We start from the raw sequence: 23,417 nt of genomic DNA on the forward strand, positions 1-23,417 counted from the left end.
CTGAAAAAAAAAAAGGCAATCTGGGAGTTGGGTGGGTGAAAGGCACAGGGAAACCCAGCCCTGGGACAGGCCCCCTGGGTGGCATTGGCTGAGGAAAGAGAGGAAAGGGGCAGATATCAAACAGCCAGGTGGGAGGCGAGGGGGACTCCCCTCCACTCACCACCCCCCCTGTTAACCTCACCCCCCCTCGCATTGGGCCTGGCGGCTGCTTGGACCGAGCTCCGGCTTTTCCCTTGCCAGGAGGGCTCAGATAAGGAGCACAAAGCCTCGATTTTCAGCTCCCGAGGAGCCGCTCTCATGTGATGCCGCCACCAGCGAACCATGTGAGGAGGGGCAGGGCATAAAGGCCCATTTTCTGCCCAGTGCCGCGCTGGGAAGAATTAGCTTTTTGTGTTTCCTAGGACATAAACAAACTTTGAAAGAAACCCGGAACAGCAGGATTACACCACCGGGACAGCCCTCGGTCTCCTTCCCAAGGGAGAAGGGAACACGACCGAGCTCTGAAGCACGCCAAGGCTAAAGGGCGTTCACGTTTTCCAGCGATAGCAGCCCCAGTTTCGCTTAGGGGGTGGTTTTAGGAGGGTGACGCTCGGGGCGGTGCCCTGGATATCATCCTGGCTTGCTGGATATTCAGGATGGGCGAGCTCCCACGCCAGAGCCACCCTGGGCACTGCCCCAGAGTCATTCCAGGGGTGAGGAGCAGCACGGAGACCGGCTACGGCACCCAAAAACTGCCCGGGCAGAGCCAAAGTCAAGGAGCGTTTTCCCCCTCATCCGGGCTACAGGGAAGGTCTCCCCCAAGGGGAAAGTCCATCAGCTAATTATTTCTTCTGTTTGCTCTTCCACCTGCAGATTGGGGTGTTGCATCCAACCCCGTACCACGGCCTCGGGCGGCGCCCGACGCTCCGATTTACTTCCTTCAGAGAATTACGCAAAAGGGGAAACTCACGGCAGAGCTCCTGAGCCGAGGGCGCTTGGCTATTCTGAAAACCGAAGTTATCCGAGGAGTGAATCTTCCAGACCTTGGCTTCCCTTCCTGCATCTGTCTGGCGACGGCAAGAGAGGCAAAAAACCAACCAAACAAACAAAAAAATTAATAGGATTGGTATTTTCCCCTCCCACAAAAGGTAGATGCTGGTTTTGGTGCCGCGGTTGGGCTTTGCCAAGCGACGAAACGCCCGCCGGGGACCCGAGGGCCCATCCCAGCGCTGAACCCAGCGGAAAGTTACTCGTTTCAGTCAAATATAACGCTGGCAAGGTCCCCCCCCCCGCCCCGCCTCTCCCGGCAGCACAGGCGGCGGCTGTCATTTCCTCAGCAAACAACGTCGTGTTTTGTTCAGGGGGAAATTGTAATTTCTCAAAATAAAAATAAAAAAAGAGGAGGAGAAGAGCGGAGCCTGCCGAGGTTCGCGGGGCGGCACAGAGCAAGCTGCCAGGGGCCGGGGCCGAGCTGGCCTCCTCCGGCAGGCACGATTTCGTAGGGAAATACTTCATTAATCTCGGCTTGTTCCCTTTAATCAGACCCATCTTCAATTCTCAGCTGCTGTTTTGAGGCCAAGGAGCCGGAGACCGAGGACTAAAAGGCCTGTGAAGAGGATGAGCAGAAGTTTGCTGGTCAAAAGGAGAATTCTCTCCAAATTAAGCAATATCTGGCCAATTGAACCGGTGAGGGGCTGGCCCATTAACCCCAGCGCTGTTCCCGCTCTGGTCTATCCGTCGTTAATGGGTTCTTTCCAAGCTCCGCTAGAAGGAAACGCAAACAGAATCAACAGAACCACCCCCCAAGCCCGGTTACGGATTTCATCGCTGGGAAGGAGTCAGAGCTCCGGGTACGCCGTTAGGGACCAAAACGGCAGGAGGAGGAGAGAGGGAACGTACCAGACGGGCATCAGCACGTCTTAAAAAAAAAAAAAAAAAAAAATAAAAAGAAAATCTAACGTTTTTCCCCAAATTCACGGGAAATGACACACGGATCTCCCGATGCCACATCGCCACGCTCTCCACCAGAGGGAGACTTGTCACTGCCACAGCCCCGGCTCCGCAGCAGATGTTGCCCTCGTCTGCCCCCACCCCGGCGGTTTTCCCTCTAAACCGGTCGTCGTGTCCCCCCCCCTCCACCCCCATAACCCCCGCCTCCGAGACGAAGACCCCAGGGTAGAGTAACAAAATGATTTATTTTCATTTCCTCTCAGGGCAGAGATCAGTTATGTACAGAAACTGTAAAAAAAAAAAAAGAAAAAAAAAACCACACCACCCAAAGAAAAACCACCTCAAGAGCCTTCTAAAAAGAGCAATTTACGGATGCTGCCGGAAAATAAAAATCACAGGGGCTGGAAGGAACCGAGAAGCAGTTTGCTTTGATCGGGGCGGGGGGTGGGGGGGGGAATAACGAGCCTTTGAGGGAGTCTCTCTCCTTTTTCAAATATCCTTGATGACCTCTTCGAGCTCCTCTTTCGTGTACATGTGGAACTTCATGCCGGGCTGCACCGTGGCGAGCTGGAAGAGAAGGAGCAAGGGGTTAAGCGCGGCCGCACGCGCGTGAAGTGACAGCGTGGGGCAGGGAACGAGAGAGCGGCCACCGCGGAGCAGCTGTTCCTTCTCGGCTGCCCGATCTGCCAGCCCGGCAAGATCATTCCACCCCGTAACACGCTCTTTGATTCCTTAAAATAGCCGCCTGCCGCAGAAATAGCTTTTAATTGACTCAGTCTCCTCACAGTAGCAGCAGCGGGGAACGTCTGTTGGGAACAGGCAGGCTCCGCCGCCGCTTGCTGGGGAAAAAAGACGCCGTCAATACGAGTAAGGATTACGCGTATTCATCAAATACTCCTCGGAGAGGGGCGCTTTGTGCTGCGGTTCGGCGTGGCCCGCGGCAGAAGCGCCTCTTCTCCTCCAGTAACCAACCCAGGGTACAAATCCTGGCCCGCTAACGTCCCTCCCCATCAACCGAAATAGCAAAAAAAAAAAAAAAAAAACCCCAAAAACCACTCGGAAGGGTTAGCCCTGGGCAAGCGAGGCAGAGGCAAACCTGCGTTTTGATGGCCAAACGCTGAAATAATCAGCGAGCCACGGTGCGCCTGGTGCCCTGTAGGAGCAGCCAGAGAGATCTCTCCCAAGGCAAAGCCCGAGGGACGAAGCTGGGGAGGGTGGGGGGGGGGACGGGAGACGGACAACACACGCCGCTCTGCCCCTCTGCCAGGAGGCAGCGTCCGGGCCGGACAGCTGAGACGTTTCACGGGGCGAACACCAGGACAAGGGACACTTGAGGAACGCCAAGGCTGGAAGAGGAATGTTAAGCGGGACTTCGGTTCGCACCTCGCGCGCGAGAGCCCGAGATACGGGCAGCTGCCGCGGGGCAGTGGCGGGCGGGGGGGGAGAAGCCAAAAAGCCGCTGGGGCTGGGATGCTCCGCAGCTGACTGGGAACGAATCTTTACTCTTAAAGGATCAAAGCGTTTGGTTGCAAGAAGCCAAAGGAAAGCTGCAGAAGGTCCTGGCAAACCCCCGAGCTCTTCCCAGGCTTCTCCGCTCGCACGGTCACCCATAAACCAGCAGGAGACGGTTTACGCGCTTTTTGGGGGTAGAGGGAGGGTGGCCATAAGCCTTTTTTTCCCTCCCCCCAAGGAGAAACGTCCCCAACACTCAGCCTGAGCGCCCTGGCTTTACCCGGCGTTCTCAGACGCGGCAGAGACACTCCGAGATGCCCCTCACATCACCCGGATGGGGGCTGGAGCGATACGAGATCCGAATGGACTCGACAACACACGTACGTACACCCCGAAACCAAACCAACTCTTCCGAGACGCCAACTACGCCGACTTTTCCAACCTCCGCTCGAACCCGCGCCTCACCTTCTCCCCACCAACAGAAGCGTTACCCAACCATGCCCTTACAGGCTTCGCGGGGGGAAGTAATGCATTTAAAAGAATTTAAAACATCGTTTAAGGCTGCCCGTCCAGGGATTTAACTCTTCCACGACCACACTTCGCCCCCTTCTCTTCGCTGCTGGATGGAAAAATCCCGTAGGTGAGGGGGAAGCGGCCGGAGTAAATAAACCTGAGCCCCACTAAAAGGCTAGAAAGCAAAGCGGCTACTTCAGGTAGGAGATTTTCAGCCAGAAGGGTGACTTGAGTCAATAGAGACCTTTTAATCCTCAGCACATTCTTCTCATACTTAACCCTGATATGATTCCTCAACACGTTCAGAGCTTTGCCAAGCACAGTTAAGCCCTGTTAAACGGGGACATGACATCAGGATACTGTACACGCTCCTCCGCCTCCAGTTCTTCGCACTGTACTGCGGATCTTCCCGAGGAGACCCGAAGCTGATCGAGAGAGAACTGGGAGAGCATCTGGAGAAGGAGATTTCAGCCAGGCGGCATCGCTTCTGGACGGAGCATCTAAGTTTTCAGCGTGCTGTTGGCCCTTTCCCTCCAAAATGAGCTGGTTAATCGCGGCAGGAAGGGCGCCCAGCAGCGGCATTTAATAAGAAAAAAAAGTGGGGTGCGCACTTTTAGGCTGTTTGGGAAAACGGGTTCCCAGCGCTCAGAGGAAAGGAATGGGAGAACGGCCGGAGGAGAGCAGCTCAGGAGTGGGAATGACATGATTTCAAAAGGTCTAGCGTCTCATAACCCGCCAGAAATAGAAGCAAACTCTATACGCCAGCCTTGCTCATCAGCTAGCCATTATCACTAACAAACTGGAAGGGTTTTTACCTTTGCTACCTAAAAAGGAGCGAGTCCAAGGAGCGGGGTTTAAAGGGACAGGTACCAGCAGGTTCGTGGGGATCTCCCAGAGCGCGGGGGAAGCTGAGCTCCGCCAGTCTGACCCATGGCGGGCAAAACGCCGGAGGTCAGAGGAGCGCATTCGTTCCTGGAGGCTTCACCTCTTCGGTCCTCCCGTCCAACAGATTGTTGGCGCCCACCCAAGACTGAATATAGCAAGTCCAGAAGCTGTATAATTTTCATTCCTTCTAATATTACAAGTACTGGGGAAAAAAAGAATGGTTAAACCCCAGGGAAGAGAGGAAAAAAAAAAAAAAAGAGCGCAGCGATCCGGCTGGCACGACAGGTTCCCGCTTGGCTGACTCGGCCGCTGTAAGGTGGAGCAGGGGCTCCAGCCCACGTCCAGCGAGCCCCAGGAGAATCGCTTCTGCCAGCGCTCGTGGATTAGCCAGGCAAACGAAAAGTCAAAAGAAAGCTCCAACCCTTCCGAGGTGCCACGCACGACGTGCTACAACGGGCAGCTTGAAAGCGCAAGGAGATCTGCAGCCGGCCAGGCCTTGGCTTGGGAAGTCCTGAGCTGTTCCAGCGACTCACCCCTTGCTCCAGCAGCACGGGGGGGGCAACCCGCCCCTGCAAAAAAGCGAGCCGGCAGCTTTCTCGCCTGCACCTTTGAAATGCAAGAAGCCACCGAGACACTCGCTGCGCAGGCGGCAGGGCTCGCGCCGAGGACGCAGAGACTACAGGCCGGCGCGGATTTCTCCTCCTCCACGCTTAGCGCCGCAAACCGCAACCGCACGCCGCTAAAGGGAGTCGCCCGTTACCTCAATGTTGGTTGCGTTCAGTTTCTCCTCCATAACTTGTTTCAGGATGACGAGGGAAGATTTGATGGCTTCTTTCAGCGTCATGGACTGCAAAAGAAATCCCTCATTGATTGCGTTGTCGAGGCTCAAGCAAGGACTCGTACGTCAACCCCCCTTTGACCGCAGAAGCGTGCTGCTCTCCCTCCCGCCCCCTCTCAAATCCTTTAAGCTGTCACTGGCAGCAAATTTAAAAGCTTATCAAGTTATCTACAGCATCAACAAGAGATCAAAGCGCACTGTTCGGGCAGGGCAGTGACAATTGCAAGGATGGCGACTTTCTGCTTCTGTGTAACTTTTTGCGAAGCTTAAAGAACTGTTAATCTGGGCACGTAAACCTCACCGCCGGGAGCGGGCCGCGAGGGTCCGTTTCTCTTCACCAGTTACTGTCTATCAAGCAGTTTCCCCCGCAACAGGCTCCAGCGGGAGCTCCGAAAAGCCGGACTCCCTCTTGGCAGAAGCCTTCCTGTTTTAATCCCATAAATCCCTGCGCGAGGGGTAACTAGAGCTAGAGTGACGATAGCTGCGTTTGCCGTAACGTTGCGATCGGAAGGTGTTTAACAAGCCACGGAGCCCAGAACTTGGGACAGTTCTGCTGGTGAACAAATTCGGTTATTAAGTCTTTGGCTGGAAGTCTTCACAGCAATCAACACCACCAACTCTGCTTTTCATTACCGTGTTTGCTTTCTTACCACGCAAAAGGGGCGGCTCCCTCCTCGCGGAGGGAAGAAACTTTCTATTTAATAGCAAACAGGACCAGCACTTGCAGCGCAAAAGCCATTAACATCACTGGCTTAAGAGATCTGGTGAAACGAAGCCGCTTGCTTTAGCTCCGTACGCTCAGGCTGCACCCATACCGAGCCCTGACGCCGACCGGCGGCGTTCGTATAGCCGTTCTTTTATTTATAGAGCGCTTCCTGACATGGTCTTAATTATCACCCGCTACAGGCAGAGACCGGCATCTCAGACACCAGTCTCGTGTTCCAGCTGCAGCCCAGGGGGAAGCTGCTGGTAGTAGCACTCCTCCCGGTAGAGATCCTCGCCCAGACGCTCGGCGCTGCCATCTAATCACGGGATCAACGGCCGAGGCCCGAGTCCCACCCTCCACGAGCTCACGCACCTCCTCTGCGGCGCTACAAGCACCTTACAAATCACTCTTCGGGCAGGAAGGAAGCTTGTGGATCTTTATAGGTGGCGAGGTACCTCTTAACTCGTGAGAGCTCAACCCCGACCCAGCTTTTTTACCTTATGGTAAACCTCTTGCAGAGAGCTCTGTGCGCCTTCCGAGGCGGAGCCGATCGCTCTGGCATCGCACTGAACAAAGGTCCCCGACGGGTCCATGTGAAACCTGGAGGAAGACGGGGGAGAGAGTGAACGGCCGCTGCACCCCATCCCACACCGCGGCACCCCGAGGGCTTTCCCCCCAGCCCCAGAGCTCCCCGTGCGGAGCTGGGGAAGAAGAAGGGCTCCCCGGCAGTGACAGGTTGTCTGCCGGCGCGGGGCAGAGCTCGCTGTGTCCAGCCTCCTCCCGCACATCCAGCGGCCTCGGGGGATGCTGCGATTAGCGCAGCAGCAGCAGGTCTCTCCTCCTGGCGTGCAGAGGGGATGACCAAGGCGCGAGGAGTGCCAGGGAGTCACCCGCAGACCCACGCCGGGCTGGCAAGCGAGGAGAGCTATACGCTCCTGACGCTGCCCTCCACGCTCTGAGAGGAATCGTTTCCCTTTTTTAATTTTCCCCCCTTATCTTCTTTCTTTTTTTTTTTTAATAAAACCAGCAAGTTTTCACTACTGGAGGGAGACCACAGGGAGACCTTATTGGGCTGGCTCTGCTGAGCCCTTCCCAGCTCCAGGGGAGGCCGAGTGTTTGAAGCGCGCAGGAGTTCAGGTTACAGGCACCCCACCACCTCCCCAAGGAATGTCACAGCAGGCTCCGCATATTATGTTACCGGTGGCTCTGCTAGTCCTTTAGGGAAAGGTAAGAATAAACTCGGGACGAGGAGAGCTTTAACGCTTCCCTCCCGCCCAGGAAACCACATTTAAAAAGCAAAGATTCAGTGAAGACGCGGCGTTCTCTTCAACCCCGAGCAAGCAGCCAGCGCTCACGCTGCGTCGAAGGGAAGGGTTTAAAAGCATTAACACACACACACACACACCAGGTACCTAATGGGATAAACCCCCAAGTGTTTGGCTTAAAGAAAATCCCAGAACCGAGTAATTATTAAAACGTCCTGGGAAATCGCAGTGGAGGTTTTGTTTCTTCCCAGAGCTGGATTGGATTAAGAGAGACGAACTTACAGCTGGGGTCCCTTCTCATCAACTCCTCCAAAAAGCAGCGCGACACCGAACGGACGAGACTGGAAGGGAAAGGAGATAAGAGGTTAGGCAAGGCCCAGGGCAAAGGCAGAGGGGAGCCAACGGCACCTCGCCAGAGCACCTCCCCCCCACCCCCCCCACCCTGCCAGCTCCGCACCATCGCCCCGGGGTCCGCGTCCTCCTCCCCAAACTGCAGCGCCAGGTTGGAGACGGCCTGCGTGACGCTCTCCACCGTCATGGTTTCGTTGTAGGTGAACCAGTGATTCTGCAAGGCGGGGGGGGGAAAAGAAAAAAAATAAAAAATTTTGAATTATCACCTTGTTTTCCCAAAATACGACAATCCTGGATCGTTCACGTGGCGGGTGGGAGTGATGCCCTGGCGTAGCCACAAAACCCCTCCGGACAAGCTGATGGCTCCCAGGGCACAGCCCGTTCGGCTGCAAGAGGGAAGCGGCGGGAAGAGAGGGGGAAGCCTAGAACAAGCTGGGAATTTTGTGCAGGGATCCCCCAGAAACTTTGGGATATTGAGGCTTTGGGGCGCCACGAGGGGAAAATGCAAGGCCAGAGCGCTTTATCCCAGTATCTGTTTCCAAAGTGATGGGTTATCCGGTTCTCCAGAGGCAGGAGCAGTGCTGACATGCAGGGAAACTCCACAGAAGTCTTTGCTACAGCGGTGAGATTCGTACCCGGGACCTCCGAGCACCCGAGGCACCGAGTAAATTGAAGGGGTGAAAAATAATAACTTTTGTCAAAACCAAGTGGGATAAACGGCCCCACGCATTCACTGCGGCGCATCTGCCGGTGCTAAGAGACCACTGGAGAACCTGCCGTAAGATTCCCACCAAGCGTTCCATACCAAAGAGGAAAAATACACACGAGACTCCACCCGTTTGCTCAGCAAAAGCCCCGTGAGGGAAGCCGCGCTCCCCCGCCAGCCTCCCGCTCCACACCGGCTCCTTTCCTATAGCCATCTTCCTCTGCCAGAGCCTTCCGAGACGCCCTCGAGACCAGCGCCGTTGTTTTAAGAAGAGAAACGTCAAGCCTTACCTGAGTCTCCACTCTTGCTTTATCAATTAAAGTCTTCGCATCGGCTATTAAGCCACTCATGGCACACCCTGGAATCGGAGAGGGAAAACGCGAGTCATTTCACCCCTTATTTGCGCTGCGCTCTTCCCCCAGGCTTCCCAAAGCCCCACGGTGAAGTACAAAAGGCCGTGGAGCGGGTGTCCGGGTGGGAGCAGACGGCAGCGCCGCGCCGCAGATGGCCGGAAAGGAAGGAGGGTGGGATGGACACAGATTTGCTCGAGAGCAAGGATGGATCACGGATCCATCGGCGGTTTTAGTGGCCAGCCCAGCCCAAACCACGACACCCAGCTGAAGGGCAGGTGCATAACCGAGCTCTCCCAGTCGTGCCTCCCACCCACCCCAAATCTGAACTGCTTAAAGGAGCCGCATTTGAGGCATCCCAAGAAAAACCAACCAACCGAAACACAACGTGCTTGGAAGAGGAACTCATTCATCCCCCCCACCACCACCAACCCCGCCATGGGGAACGCTGGCTAAGCCATAGCTGGGGGGGGACGCGGCAGGAGGCTCCAGCACGGATCCTGCTCCAGGACGAGAGGGGCTGTATTGCCAGCACACGGGAGGAGGAAGTTAGACTCTTCGAGAGCTCCTTCCATGACCCATGTCATCAGCGACATGGGTATTTTGGAGGTCTCCCGCTTTTCAAGGCGACATATTTGGTCATGAGCCCCGTCGCGGGCCCCCTCCCGGCGCAGGAGGCTGCGAGCGGGGGCTGCTCCCAGAGAAACTGGCCTCCAGTCAAGCCTTTTGCAGTAATTCCCTGCCCTCCCAGATCTAAATTTGGGATGAGCTTTCATGAGGGAGGTCATTGAGGCTGGGGGGGGGGGTTGGGGGGTTGCTTCAGCTGCCTCTTCCTGCTCCTATAACTATGTCCTGCTGGCCTGGAGCCTGGAAAACCAGTGACCAGGACCTGGCGTTGACTGGGAGGGATGAGCGTTCCTGCTCGGCTCGGCAGAGCTGCCCGCGGGGAAGGTTAGCCCTGAAACGCCGCTTCCGACACTCCCAGGGGACGGTTATTTTATATATATATATATATATCTCTCTCTCCCTCCAAAACTTGAGGGATGCTCCCAGAGGAGCACCCAAAGCTCCCTTCTTTCTCCTTACCTATGTGAGAATCGATTTCTACGATCTTCTCGATGCTGCTGGGCTCCATGAGCGGGGAGGTGATCCTCTTCTCCACGGCCAGGCAGACGCCCTCCGAGGTCTGGATCCCGATGGCCGTGGAACCAAGCTGCAAACCACCGCACAGTGACCACCGCCGCGCAATATTAATTCATTAACGCTTGCGCAACGCTAATTTTGACTCGTGTTATTTGTAGGCGTTTCGTTTCGGAGACCGTCGCGTCGCCGACGCAGAAACCCCACGGCGTCTAAGACACTCTGGCTTCGCGCACCAAATTTTAAATGTTACGGCTTGAACTAGGAAACGGGAAAGGTTAAACCCTTGCTGCTTCCCGGCCGCTTAGTTCAGCGGAACCCATCAGGGCTGCGGCAAATCGTTAATCTCTTCCCCGAGCAACATCCATTTTTACAGCTTAAAGCCTTATGAATTTAAAAGGCCTGGCGAATCTTCCCTTGCAAGACAGAAATTAAGTTTTAAAGCGAGAAAGGAGGATTTCACATAACGGCCTTAATTCTCACTGCATCTCTACTTCTGGCTGGAGCATTTTTCTTTCCGTTAGCTCCTTTTCTCCGTAGCGTCCTCACATCCACAAAATTTACAACAGGAACGAGAGCATTTTGTGCACATACCGTTTTCCAGGCAGCAGTTAATCACCCGCAGCAGGTTTTACCCCAGTCTTGCAGGACACCACGGTGTCACCACGGCCGTGAGCACAACCACAGGGCGGGTGGGACACATTTCCAGGGCTCCCACCAGCCCCTACCTTATTCCCCCCCCCCATTCCCTACTCCCTCCCAGCTTTTCCACGCTGGGAAATTTACCGGAATAACCGTATCGGGTGCGGCGTGGAGTTGCTAACTCTGAATACCCAAATCAGGCTACGTGGTATAATTATAACGACGAGCTTCCCCAGGTAGCTCCAGCTCTAACCACGGGCCCGACGGAGGGGAATCTCCCCGTGGCGGACACTCACGGTTTTAGACATCGTGAGTTTGGACGCTCGTGGTTTTAATCCTTTAAGCACGCAGCCTGCCACAGCCGCACACAAACCCCAAGGGAAGAAGGGTTATTTCAGATGGGTTTTTGTTAATGAAGCTACAGCACACGAATAAAAACCTCCTCCTACACCCCAAGGCGCGGGCGCCACAGGTAAAGTGTTGCAAGAGCCACTGAGCTGCAGGAATTTCATCGGTAACGGGAGGGGTTATGGGCTGATGTGGGAAAATAAGGAGAAGCCAGAAGGCTGCCGTATGATTTCTACACCGGTAGAAATACGCCGTGTATTTGTAATTACAGAGTCACCGTGGTGACTGACATCCTTCTGAGAGTTTTTACTTCCCAAGGTCTTAATAAACATTCTTACTTTTTGCCTCCGCATTTAAGTAGTCCTCCAACAAGCTAAAGCAGTACAGGGAAACTAAAGCCAGCACCCCCCTTTCCCCAGCCCAAGCACAAGCCTGCCCGGGGCTTCTTCACTTGACCAGTCTTCCCCCCAGGTTTAAACTTAACTCCCCATCAACGCCCACATTCTCAGAAACGAGAACATTTATCAATTTAAGAACACTTAAAGCCCCGAAAAGGCCACTGGGCTCTGCAGAGGTGGGTTAGTTTGCTCAAAACAACCTTTACCTTCAGGATTTCAAATTCACCTGAGGAAATAGTGACACGCCCCAAGCTGCAACAGAAGTGAGTTAAGAAAAGGAAAGTTGACTCAGGAAGAGAAAAGTTGCCACTTGGGTTTTTTTAAGCAACTCCGTCCTTATAAAGCCCACAAAGCAGAAGGGAACAAGGCACTAGGTCAGGTGAAAAGAAAGCAGAGCAATCCTCTGCTCTTAGATAAGTGTTTGTGGACACTAAGGGCACAACACGCTGGCAGTGGGAACTTCTGCGGGCAGAATCACGGAGTTTGGGCAGCCAGGACCTCTCGCCCCAACTCTTGAGTCGTTTGGATTTGGGGATCAGCATCTTCGGACTGTGTTTGGTTTGGGGGTAAGTCGGCTGTTAGGAGACAGGGAGGGGAACACACCCCTGCACCACAGAGTACTGGGGTACCGTGTCCAGCTCTGGAGTCCTCAGCATAAGGAGATGGACCTGTTGGAGCGGGGCCAGAGGAGGCCACGGAGATGCTGGGAGGGCTGGAGCCCCTCTGCTGTGGGGACAGGCTGAGAGAGCTGGGGGGGTTCAGCCTGGAGAAGAGAAGGCTCCGGGGAGACCTTCCAGCCCCTTCCAGTCCCTAAAGGGGCTCCAGGAAAGCTGGGGAGGGACTCTGGAGCAGGGAGGGGAGCCATGGGACGAGGGGGAATGGCTTCAAATGGAAAAAGGGGAGATTTAGATTGGATATCGGGAAGAAATTTTTGGCTGTGAGGGCGGTGAGCCCCTGGCCCAGGTTGCCCAGAGAAGCTGTGGCTGCCCCATCCCTGGAGGGGTTCAAGGCCAGGTTGGACGGGGCTTGGAGCAACCTGGGCTGGTGGGAGGTGTCCCTGCCCAGGGCAGGTGGGGGGGACAAGATGGTCTTTAAGGTCCCTTCCAACCCAAACCATTCTGTGATTCCAGCTGGGGGAAATCGATGGCTTTAGATTCTTCATGATCCGTAAAAGCGCAGAGCTGCGGGAAGTTTAGCTGGACAGAAGGAATCGAACACTGGCACGCTACGAACCACAGGTGAAAGGCTGTCAAAGAACTGCCAGAGCAGTCGCACGCAGGTGCTGCGGCTACGGGGAAAGGCAGCAGGTCCCGCTCAGCGCTGCCTATTGCCCTGGGAGCCGGCCAACCTCTGCCTCGCTGCCTCATGAGACTTAGAAGCCAAATGCACAGAACCCGCCTGTTTTATTTCTGACTAAACCACATTTTGGGTTTGAAATAGCCCTTAATGGCACAGTTTGACAACCAGAAGGAGCTGACAATACCTTTATGGCCTCGATGGCATACTCCACCTGGAACAGCCTCCCCTCTGGAGAAAAAGTGTTCACACCCCTGCAAGAACAACAACAGAAACAGCGTGAAGGGCAGGAGACTGAAGGCTGACAAGAAATGCAGTTCCTTACTCAAAAACAATGGCGGGAAGGGTGATGCCAGCTAGGGACAGGTAACACAGAGGGAGCAACTGGAACATGTCACAGCTTCGCTGGAGCCTGTCACCCTCATGGCAGGTGTCTGGAGTCAGGACGCTTACGGAGAAAGAGAACAAAAGGAATGGCAGCAAGTCCAGTTACAGGTCAGGAGGAGGTTTGTTTTCATGGCACAGTTCACACTCTGGATGCTGGAACTTGCCTCGGGACTCCAAACATTCTGCTTTCTCTCAACACCAGGAGACAGAAAGATTTCGTTTTACCAGCACAGACCCGTTCCTTTCCCAGGATACCCCATCCCACCGCCACACACCAGCCCAGCCTGACCTCCGCCGCTCCTCCCACCCCACTGCACAAAGTGGGGGGTGCCCCTGCCCTCCCCGTCAGACCCACAGTGCCAGTGCCCAAGAGAAGCACTGTGCCCGGGGGCTCCATCCACACACAAAACCCTCCAAGGGATTTCTGAAAAGCTGTCTGGTTTTGGGAGGCATTTACCAAGATAAAATACAGCTTTAGGAGAGCCCCCCAGGGGTGCCTCACGCAGCCTCCCCCCGCACCGGGGGCCTTTCAGCACTGGGAGAAGCCCCCCTTTCCCCGGTATTTGGGCTCTCCAAAACCCAAAGAAAACAAAAATAGAGAAAAAAGTACCACGCAGGGAGGGGTACCAGCGGCCGGCCAGGCGGGAACCCCCACGGGCCCGGGCGGGCCAGGTTGGGGGACAAGCAGAAGCCTTCGAGCAGGGCTGTGGCCTCCCCGCCAGCTCCTCAGAGCGTCCCCACGGCGGCTACAAGCGAGAGAGGCCACCCGAGGCCTACCGGGATGGGGATGGCGGCGACCAGCCACAGGCCCGTGACTCAGCCGCAGGCCGCGGGCAGCCGGGAGAGCGCGGGAGGGAGTCGGAGAGGACGGGAGAGCACTCACCGGTCATACTCGGAGCGTGTGAGGAACATGGCGGCGCCGGGGAAGGGGGAAAAACACCGGGAAGGGGGAGAACGGGCAGCGAAGGCGAGAGCGCCACTCTGCCCTCGCCGGGTTCTTCGCCGCCGCTTCCGGTCTGCCGCCCCGCGGCACGCAGGCGCCGCCCCACCCCTTCCGCCCTGCGCCGCCTTTCCATTGGGTGGCAACCCTCGGCGGCTAGCCAATGAGAGAGAGGGGAGGGCGGGCTGGGCGGGGAGAAGAGGGGAGGTGCGCTGGCCGGCGGGGGCGTGGCCTGGGCAAAAGAGGGCGTGGTCAGAGCGCTAAGGGGCGGGGCCAGCGGGCAGACCGCGGGGACGGGGCGGGGGTTACCGGGTGGGGGGGGACCGGGGCATGGGGACCGGGGCATGGGGACCGGGCAGAGCCATCGGGATGTCACAGGGTCCTCCGGGGTCGTGCCGGCACCCGGCTGCCGGTGCGGGACCGACAGCCCCGTTACCGACCCCGTTACCGGCCTCCGGCCGGTAAACGGGGCTGTCGGCCCCGCACCGGCAGCCTAATGAGGGGTCGGATGAGCCCATGGATGGACGGACACACACCCCCCGAGGGGTGCTGCCCATCTCGCTGGGGGCCGGGTCCGCGCTGGGCGGAGGGACCGGGGGCGGGAGGTTGTCCCGGGGGTGTCCGGGGGCGGACCGAGGGGGGCCATACCGGGGGCGGGGCGGTGCTACCCTCCCCGGGGGCGGTGGGGTTTCCCGGTGGCGGCTCTGACAGCGGTGCGGTCCCAGCGGGTGGTGGAAGAAAGCACCCACCGCCCCCGGCCCGGCCATGTCGGAGCCCGGTGCCCCCGCGGTCGGTGACAAAGCGCCCCGGCTCCAGGTAGGGCTCCGGTGCGACACCCCCCCTCCCAACCTCGGGACAGTCTCCCGGTGCGGCCCTTCTGTGACCCGGCATAGTTTCTCCCGGGACGGTCTCCCGGTGCAGCTCCCGGTCTCCCCACGCAACTCCCGGTGCAGTCTCCCGGTGTCCCGGGGCGGTGTCCCGGTGCAGCCCCCTCCGCTGCTCTAATGCCTTGGCCGGTGCAGCAACCCGGTCCCCCGGTGCAGCCCCCCATCCCGGGGCAACCCCCGTTGTAGCCCCCCGGTCCTCCGGTGCAGCTTCCCCCGCTCGGAGCAGCCCCCCGGTCTCCCGTTGCAACCTCCCCGTCCGTTGCAGCCCCCCCAGTCCTCCGTTGCAAACCCCCCGGTTCTCCCGGGGGCACTCCCCCGCCCGGAGTAGCCTCCCGGTCCCCCGTTACAGCCCCCCCGCTCCCCCGGTGCAGCCTCCCCCACCCACGCAGCGCCCTCCGGTCCTGCGGAGCAACCCCCCCGGACCCCCGTTACGGCCCCTCTGGTCCCCCGGGGCAGGTCCCCGGCCCCCCAGAGCGGCCCCCCCCGGTCCTCCGGGGCAGCCCCCCGCCCGTTGCAGCCCCTCTGTCCCCCGTTGCAGCCCCCCGGACCCCCGTTACAGCCCTTCTGGTCCCCGGGGCAGCTCCCCGGCCCCCCGAAGCAGCCCCCGGGGCAGCCCCCCCGGTCCTCCGGGGCAGCCCCCCACCCAGACTAGCAGCCCCGTCCCCCGTTACAGCCCTCCCCGCTCCCCCGGTGCAGCCTCCCCCTCCCGGAGCGTCCTCCGCTCCTGCGGAGCAACCCCCCCGGACCCCCGTTACGGCCCCTCTGGTCCCCCCCGGGGCAACTCCCGGGCCCCCCAGAGCAGCCTTCCGGTGGCCCGGGGGTAGCCCCCAGTGGAGCCCCCCCCCCTCCCCCGGTGCCCCCGCTCCCGCCGCTCTCTCCCCGCAGGACCGCGTCCTGGGGGGGGTGCGCTGGGGCCGCCTCCTGGAGCCCCTGGGCTTCATCAAGGTGCTGGAATGGGTGAGTCCCCCCCCCGGGGGGTGTGTGTGTGCACCAGGACCCCCCCCCCCCCGCCTTTCCCCAGCACCCATGGGTGCTGGTCCCCTGGGGAATCCTCCCCAGCACTTTCCCCCCACCCACAGATTTGGGGTGCCCCATTGCTTTCCTAAAGCCCCCCCCCCCCCCCCCCCCGGACGAGGGGACCCTGGAGTCCCCCCTGCCCCTCCGGAGCCTCCCCCACCCCGGCAGCCCGGGTGTGGGGACCTAATCCCGGGGGGGGTCCGAGGGAGGAGGGGGGGTGTGGGGCTGCCTGGACACTTGGGTCCGGGCCACATGGCCCCCCCGGTGACCTTGAGCAGGTGGCTTTGCCCGGCCATGCCGGAGGGGACGGTGACATCGGGGTGCCGGGTCCCCGTCATTCCCACGGGCTCGGGGAGGGGAAGGGGGGGGGGGTGCCGTGTGGGTGGGTGGGGAGGGGGGCTGGGGGGGAGCGGGCTCCAGGAGGGGGGACCCCGGGGACGGGGGGAGCCAAGCGCCCGTGGCCCCGGCCGCGTCCCGGCCGTGCTATGAATGGCTCCGGGATTGTATTTCAGGGCGGCATTTCTGTGGCATGGCCACGCCGCGGCCCGGGGGGGGGTCGCGGTACTGGGGAAACTGAGGCACAGGGAAGGTGGGGGGGGGGATCAGCCTCAGGGCGTGAGGCCGGAGCCATTTGGGCATCTCCCGCCCGGAGGAGCCGGATCGAGTGGGCTTTTCCCTGAATCCCGTGGCTCTTCGCTTTGGATATTCCCATCCGGGGGGGGCGCTGGGCACCCCCTGCCCCGTGCGGGATGGGGCCCCGCCTGCACAGACACCCCGAAAACAGGAGGAAAATCCCCCGGGGGGGTGACCGCCAACGCACCTGCTTCGACCTTCCGTGGGGCACGTGGGGCCTGCCCATCCCCACAGCGTCAGGCCTGGCCGTTCGCTTTCTCCCCTTTTCCCCCCCCCGGTCCCCCCCCCGGCCCGGGAAGGCGCAAGCTCAGCCGGGACGAGTTACCGGAAAACTCTTTGGGAAGGGCGTTTTCCCAGCACCCTTCTCCGGAGGGACGGTGACCCACGGGGGTCCCACCGGTGACAGGGCGGGGGGGTGGGGATGCTCCTGGCTTGCTGGAAACCCGCCGGGGCGCTCAGCACCCTCCCAAAAAGTTAAGGAAGGGGGGGATGTGGCCCCGTTTCGCTCCCCCCCACCCCCCAGTTGCGGATCCCGGTGCCGGCCCCGGTGCTGGCACGGGCGGCCGACAGCTGCGGGGTGGCAGCTCGCCCTGTGCCGCCGTGACTCAGCGCCGGGGGGCGGGGGGGAATGGTGGTGCAAACCCCCCCACGTGGGTGCATCCCACCCCAGGGTGTGGGGAGGAAGGAGGGGATCTCCCCCCCCCAGGGTTTAAATTAACCCCCCCCCCCCCTCCCCGACCCGCTGCTCCTCTCCCGCAGCTCTTCGCCATCTTCGCCTTCGGCGCCTGCGGCTCCTTCGGCGGCGAGACGGGGGCCACGGTGAAATGCGGCGGCGACACCAAAGAGATGAGCGCCATTTCCGTCCAGTTCGGGTACCCCTTCAGGTGAGGGGGCTCCGAGCCCGGACACCCCCCCCCCCCCAAACCCTTCCCCCCCCCGGGAACCTACCCAGCCCCACGGCGAGCAGGTGGGGTGCTGGCTCGGGGTGAAACCTCGTCCCCGGTGCCAGCACCCGCAGCCATGTCCCCGTGTCCGCCTGGGGACTCCCTGCACCCCCGGGGTATCCCCCGGCTCCGGTTCCGGATGCCATCGGGGGGCGGGGGGGGATCCTCGTTAATCAGGGAAGACCAGGGGGATCCTCGTTAATCAGGGAAGGCGAGGATGGAGCCAGGCCAGCCATGAGCCCCGGTTTTAACCCCCTCCCTGGGCCACCATCCCCATGTCAGGGCACCGGACCACGGCAAAGCGTCCATATTCCGACCCGGCAGCGGGTCCGTGCCCCCCATCCCATGGAGGGGGCACCACCCCAGCGTGGTTAATTCAGGCTGGCAGAGCCTCTCCCCGCAGTCCCCCTCCGTTCCCGGGCCACCCGCCATCCCCCTTCCCGCTCTCCCAGGTTATACCAGATCCCCTTCGAGATGCCGGATTGCGCGGGGGAGTCGGAGACCCGCACCCTGCACCTCGTCGGCGATTTCTCCGCTCCCGCCGAATTTTTCGTGACCCTGGGGGTCTTCTCCTTCCTCTACACCATGGCAGCTCTGGTGCTTTACCTCCGCTTTCATTCCCTCTACGGCGAAAATAAGAAGCTCCCCATCGCGGTAAGGGGGCTGCATCCCTTTTTGGGAGGGCGGGGGGGGACACGACGACGACACGGGATTGATCCTGCCTCGCTGCGTGCCGGCGCTGAGCCCGCTGTCGCCATCCCGGCAGGATTTCTGCGTCACCGTCTGCTTCACCTTCTTCTGGCTGGTGGCGGCGGCGGCGTGGGGCAAGGGGCTGACGGACGTGAAGGCGGCCACGCGGCCCGCCAGCCTCATCGCCGCCATGGGGGTCTGCCAGGAGGAGGAGGTGGTCTGCGCCGCCGGCACCACGCCGGCCATGGGGCTGGCCAACATCTCCGTGGTGAGAGCCCGGCGCGCGTCCCGACGCACACGCCTGGTGCGGGCGCACACGCGTGCACCAATGCCCCCCTACAGCCACGCACGCGGGGGCGCATCCGTGTGTTTATTTGCCTGCGGTGGGTGGGCGGGTGGGTGGGGGGAGATTTATGGTGCTTCAAGCGGAGCTCAGCGGCTCCCGGCCCTTGCGGGGGGGGCACACGCGTGTGCACCCAACGCGCACGCCATGTGGATGCCCCCACGTGCTAGCCGAACCCGGGCGCGTGAATGCCCAGCCCAGCGCACGCGCGTCCACGGGAGAACGCGCCCCCGCCCGCGAACGCACCGCGCACGCAGGTGTGCCCACGCGTGCACGCTCGCACCCGCCTGCCCTCACGGGCGCACGCGCCTGCCGGGTTCCCCAGCTCGGACAGGGAGAGGGACGGCGGACACGTGTGCCCACACGCGCTGCTGGCTCCACGCTGGGCCCACGGGACGTGGGGACCCATCCTGCACCCCCATGAGACACCCCCCCAGCCCACCCATAGGGGACCCCCACGCCGGGATGGGCGGTGGCGATGCAGCCCCTGACATGGGCATGGGGGTTACACGGGGCGCAGGGGGTGCAGGAGGTGCGTGGGGTGCACGAAGCGCGTAGGGTGCACGGGGCGCACATGGAATGCATGGGGTGCAGGGGGGGCACAGACTGCACGGGGCGCATGGGGTGCACGGGGCACACGAGGTGTAAGGGGTGCATGGGGTGCACGAATGAAGTGCATGGGGTGCACGGGGCACGTGGGACACATGGGGTGCATGAATGAAGCGCATGGGGTGCCCAGATGACAGGGGGCGCGTGGGGTGCACAGGATACACGGGGCGTGTGGGGTACACGGGGTGCCCGGGGCAGAGGGGATACAAGGGGTGCATGGGGTTCACGGGGCACGTGGGGCGCGTGGGACACATAGGGTGCGTGGGTGTGGGGGTTGCATGGGGCGCACGTGTTGCAGGGGGCGCACAGGATACGTGAGGCGCGTGGGGTGCACGGGGTGCGGGGGGCGCGTGGGTTGCACGAGGCACACGGGATACATGAGGTGCATGGGGTGCACGGCTTGCATGGGGCACACGGGATATACAAGGTGCATGAGGCGCATGGGGTGCACAGGGCTCATTGGGATACACGGGTCACATGGGATGCAGGGCGTGCACGGGCTTCATGGGGTGCTTGAGGTCCGTGGGGTGCATGGGTTGCACAGGGCACACGGGATACATGGGGCCCACGGGTGCGTGGGGTTGCATGGGGTGTAGCAGGCGCATGGCGTGCACGGAGTGCATGGGGTGCATGGGATGCACAGCTGCATGGGGTGTGTGGGGCGTGTAAGGGTGCACAGGGCTCGTGGGATACATGGGTCGCACGGGATACGTGGGGTGCGTGGGGTGCACATGTTGCATGGGGTGCATGGATTGCGCGGGGCACACGGGATACCTGGGGCCCATGGGTGCGTGGGGCACACAGGGCGCATGGGGTGCGTAAGGCGCGTTGGGTGAATGGGGTGCATGGGGCGCAGAAGGTTCATGGTGTGCACGGGGTGCATGGGATACGTGGGATGCAGAATTGCACGGGGTGCACGGGGCGTATGGGGTGCGTGGGGTGCATAAGGAGCATTGGGTACACAGGGCTCGTGGGATACATGGGTCGCACGGGATACATGGGGTGCACAGGGTTCATGGGGTGCCTGAGGTGCATGGGATATATGGGGCGCATGGGGTGCACAGGGCTCATGGGATACATGGGGCGCATGGGATGCATGGGGTGCTGGGGTGCGTGGGGTGCAGGGGGTGCACAGGTTGCATGGGATGCACAAATTGCATGAGATACCTGAGGTGCATGGGGTGCCTGAGGTGCAAGGGGTGCGTGGGCGGCACGGGATACGTGGGGTGCAGGGGTTGCAGGGAGCGCCTGGGGTTCATGGGGTGCTTGAGATTCATGGGGTGCCTGAGGTGCACGGAGTGCATGGATCACATGGGGCACACGGGATGTATGGGGTGCACAGGGCTCATGGGATAAATGGGTCGCATGGGATGCCTGGGGTGCGAGGGTGCGTGGGGTGCAGGGGATGCACAGGTTGCATGAGATACTTGAGGTGCGTGGGGTACACAGGTTGCATGGGGTGCATGGATTGCACGGGGCACACGGGATACCTGGGGCCCATGGGTGTGTGGGGCACACAGGGTGCATGGGGTGCGTAAGGCGCGTTGGGTGAATGGGGTGCATGGGGTGCAGAAAGTGCACGGGGTGCATGGGATACATGGGATGCACATGGGATACTTGAGGTGCGTGGGGCGCGCGGGTTGCGTGGGATGCACAAATTGCACGCGATACCTGAGGCGCGTGGGCGCCCAGGGCGCGTGGGGTGCAAGGGGTGCGTGGGGGGCACGGGATACGTGGGGTGCAGGGGTTGCAGGGAGCGTGTGGGGTTCATGGGGTGCTTGAGATTCATGGGGTGCCTGAGGTGCACGGAGTGCATGGATCGCATGGGGCACACGGGATACATGGGGTGCACGGGGCTCATGGGACACCTGGGGCCCATGGGTGCGTGGGGCACACAGGGTGCATGGGGTGCGTAAGGCGCGTTGGGTGAATGGGGTGCACGGGGTGCAGAAGGTGCATGGGGCGCATGGGGCACGTGCACGGGGTGCAGAAGGTGCGTGGGGTGCACGGGATGCACAAATTGCACGCGATACCTGAGGCGCGTGGGCGCACAGGGCGCGTGGGGTGCAAGGGGTGCGTGGGTGGCACGGGATACATGGGGTGCAGGGGTTGCAGGGAGCGCCTGGGGTTCATGGGGTGCTTGAGATTCATGGGGTGCCTGAGGTGCACGGAGTGCATGGATCGCATGGGGCACACGGGATATATGGGGTGCACGGGGCTCATGGGATAAATGGGTCGCATGGGATGCCTGGGGTGCGAGGGTGCATGGGGTGCAGGGGATGCACAGGTTGCATGAGATACTTGAGGTGCGTGGGGCACACGGGTGCATGGGGTGCGTAAGGCGCGTTGGGTGAATGGGGTGCATGGGGTGCAGAAAGTGCACGGGGTGCATGGGATACATGGGATGCACATGGGATACTTGAGGTGCGTGGGGCGCGCGGGTTGTGTGGGATGCACAAATTGCACGCGATACCTGAGGCGCGTGGGCGCACAGGGCGCGTGGGGTGCAAGGGGTGCGTGGGTGGCACGGGATACATGGGGTGCAGGGGTTGCAGGGAGCGCCTGGGGTTCATGGGGTGCTTGAGATTCATGGGGTGCCTGAGGTGCACGGAGTGCATGGATCGCATGGGGCACACGGGATACATGGGGTGCACAGGGCTCATGGGACACCTGGGGCCCATGGGTGCGTGGGGCACACAGGGTGCATGGGGTGCGTAAGGCGCGTTGGGTGAATGGGGTGCACGGGGTGCAGAAGGTTCATGGGGCGCATGGGGCACGTGCACGGGGTGCAGAAGGTGCGTGGGGCGCACGGGTTGCGTGGGATGCCCAAATTGCACGCGATACCTGAGGCCCGCGGGCGCGCAGGGCGCGTGGGGTGCAAGGGGTGTGTGGGGGGCAGCGGGATACGCGGGGCGCGGGGGTCGCAGGGAGCGCCCTGGGGTTCACGGGGCGCCGGAGGTGCGCGGATCGCGTGGGGCACGCGGGGATACGGGGGGTGCCCCGGGGGGTGTCTGGGGCGCACCGGGGGCGCGGGGGACACGGGGAGCACCCGGGGGGCGGTGGGGGGCGCACGGTACCCCCCGCGCCGGGAAGGGGGGGCGGAGACGGGGGGGGGGGGGGGGGTATCCCGCCCAACTTTTTCCTCTCCCCCCTCTTCCTCCCCTTCCCCCCCCCACCCCCCCCGGCCCCCCCCCCCGCTCCCTTCCCCAGCTCTTCGGCTTCATCAACTTTCTGCTGTGGGCCGGGAACTGCTGGTTCGTGCTGAAGGAGACGCCGTGGCAGGCGCAGGCTGCGCCCCGCGACAGCGCCGCCGAGCAGGGGGCCATCGACAAGCAGTAGCCACCCCGGGGGGGGGGGGGGGGGTCCCGTCCCCCCCCCACACCACTCACCCCCACCCCACCCCCGTCCCCCCCGCCCCGTCCCCCGGCACCTCGCGCCGGCCGCCAGCCCGGGGACGGGGGTTGGAGCCGCGGGGGGGGGGGGGGTATGGATGCTATGGGGGGTGGGGGGGGGCGCTGGAGGTGTAACCCCCGGGTGGACACGTCTGTGGGGGGGGGCGGGGGGAGAGCGTATAAAAGTCCTGGGTACCGGCTCTATATAGGGGTGCTGCGGCCCCTGGTGTCTGGCTCTGTATCGGGGGCGTATACAACTCCTGGGTGCCCCGCTCTGCGTAAGGAGCTTTATATAGGGGGTATATACCACGCCTGGGTGTCCTGCTCCACATAAGGAGCTTTATATAGGGGGTATATACCACGCCTGGGTGTCCTGCTCCTTATAAGGAGCTTTATATAGGGGGCATATACGACACCTGGGGGTCCTGACAACTCCTGGGTGCCCTACTCAGTGTATAAGAGCTTTATATAGAGGGTACATACCACACCTGGGTGTCCTGCTCTGTATAAGGAGCTTTATATAGGGGGTACATACCACGCCTGAGTGTCCCGCTCCTTATAAGGAGCTTTATATAGGGGGCATATACGACACCTGGGGGTCCTGACAACTCCTGGGTGCCCTACTCAGTGTAAAGAGCTTTATATAGGGGGTATATACAACTCCTGGGTGTCCTGCTCCATATAAAGAGCTTTATATAGGGGTATACACAGTGCCTGCGTGTCCTGCTACATGTAAAGAGCTTTATGTAGGGGGCA

At 61.0% G+C, this 23,417-nt stretch overlaps 2 protein-coding genes across 4 annotated transcripts; one reads left to right on the top strand and one right to left on the bottom strand.

Moving 5' to 3' along the window:
- Nucleotides 1-1,338: 1,338 nt before the first annotated feature.
- Nucleotides 1,339-14,247, bottom strand: PSMA5 (proteasome 20S subunit alpha 5). Of its 2 annotated transcripts, XM_063356533.1 has the most exons (10): nucleotides 14,090-14,247; nucleotides 13,007-13,073; nucleotides 10,082-10,208; nucleotides 8,936-9,003; nucleotides 8,046-8,153; nucleotides 7,871-7,929; nucleotides 6,821-6,923; nucleotides 5,540-5,626; nucleotides 2,395-2,496; nucleotides 1,339-1,585 (listed from the first exon to the last, which is right to left on the bottom strand). In XM_063356533.1, exons 1-9 carry the CDS (start codon nucleotides 14,116-14,118, stop codon nucleotides 2,419-2,421), a joined length of 726 nt encoding a protein of 241 aa, XP_063212603.1. In that variant the 5' UTR covers nucleotides 14,119-14,247; the 3' UTR covers nucleotides 1,339-1,585; nucleotides 2,395-2,418. The 2 variants fall into 2 exon arrangements, with proteins under 2 accessions (XP_063212603.1, XP_063212602.1); XM_063356532.1 differs by lacking the exon at nucleotides 1,339-1,585 and having other exon boundaries at nucleotides 2,155-2,496.
- Nucleotides 14,248-14,801: 554 nt separating this feature from the next.
- On the top strand, nucleotides 14,802-22,743 carry SYPL2 (synaptophysin like 2). 2 transcript variants are annotated; one of them, XM_063356573.1, is made up of 6 exons: nucleotides 14,802-14,962; nucleotides 15,919-15,990; nucleotides 17,443-17,567; nucleotides 18,080-18,281; nucleotides 18,394-18,585; nucleotides 22,480-22,743. In XM_063356573.1, the coding sequence occupies exons 1-6, from the start codon at nucleotides 14,912-14,914 to the stop codon at nucleotides 22,606-22,608; spliced, it is 771 nt and encodes a 256-aa protein (XP_063212643.1). In that variant the 5' UTR covers nucleotides 14,802-14,911; the 3' UTR covers nucleotides 22,609-22,743. The 2 variants fall into 2 exon arrangements, with proteins under 2 accessions (XP_063212643.1, XP_063212644.1); XM_063356574.1 differs by lacking the exon at nucleotides 15,919-15,990 and having other exon boundaries at nucleotides 14,813-14,962.
- Nucleotides 22,744-23,417: the final 674 nt, after the last annotated feature.

Source organism: Chroicocephalus ridibundus, chromosome 20, assembly GCF_963924245.1.
Source record: "Chroicocephalus ridibundus chromosome 20, bChrRid1.1, whole genome shotgun sequence".
In the NCBI taxonomy this organism is placed as follows: Eukaryota; Metazoa; Chordata; class Aves; order Charadriiformes; family Laridae; genus Chroicocephalus; species Chroicocephalus ridibundus.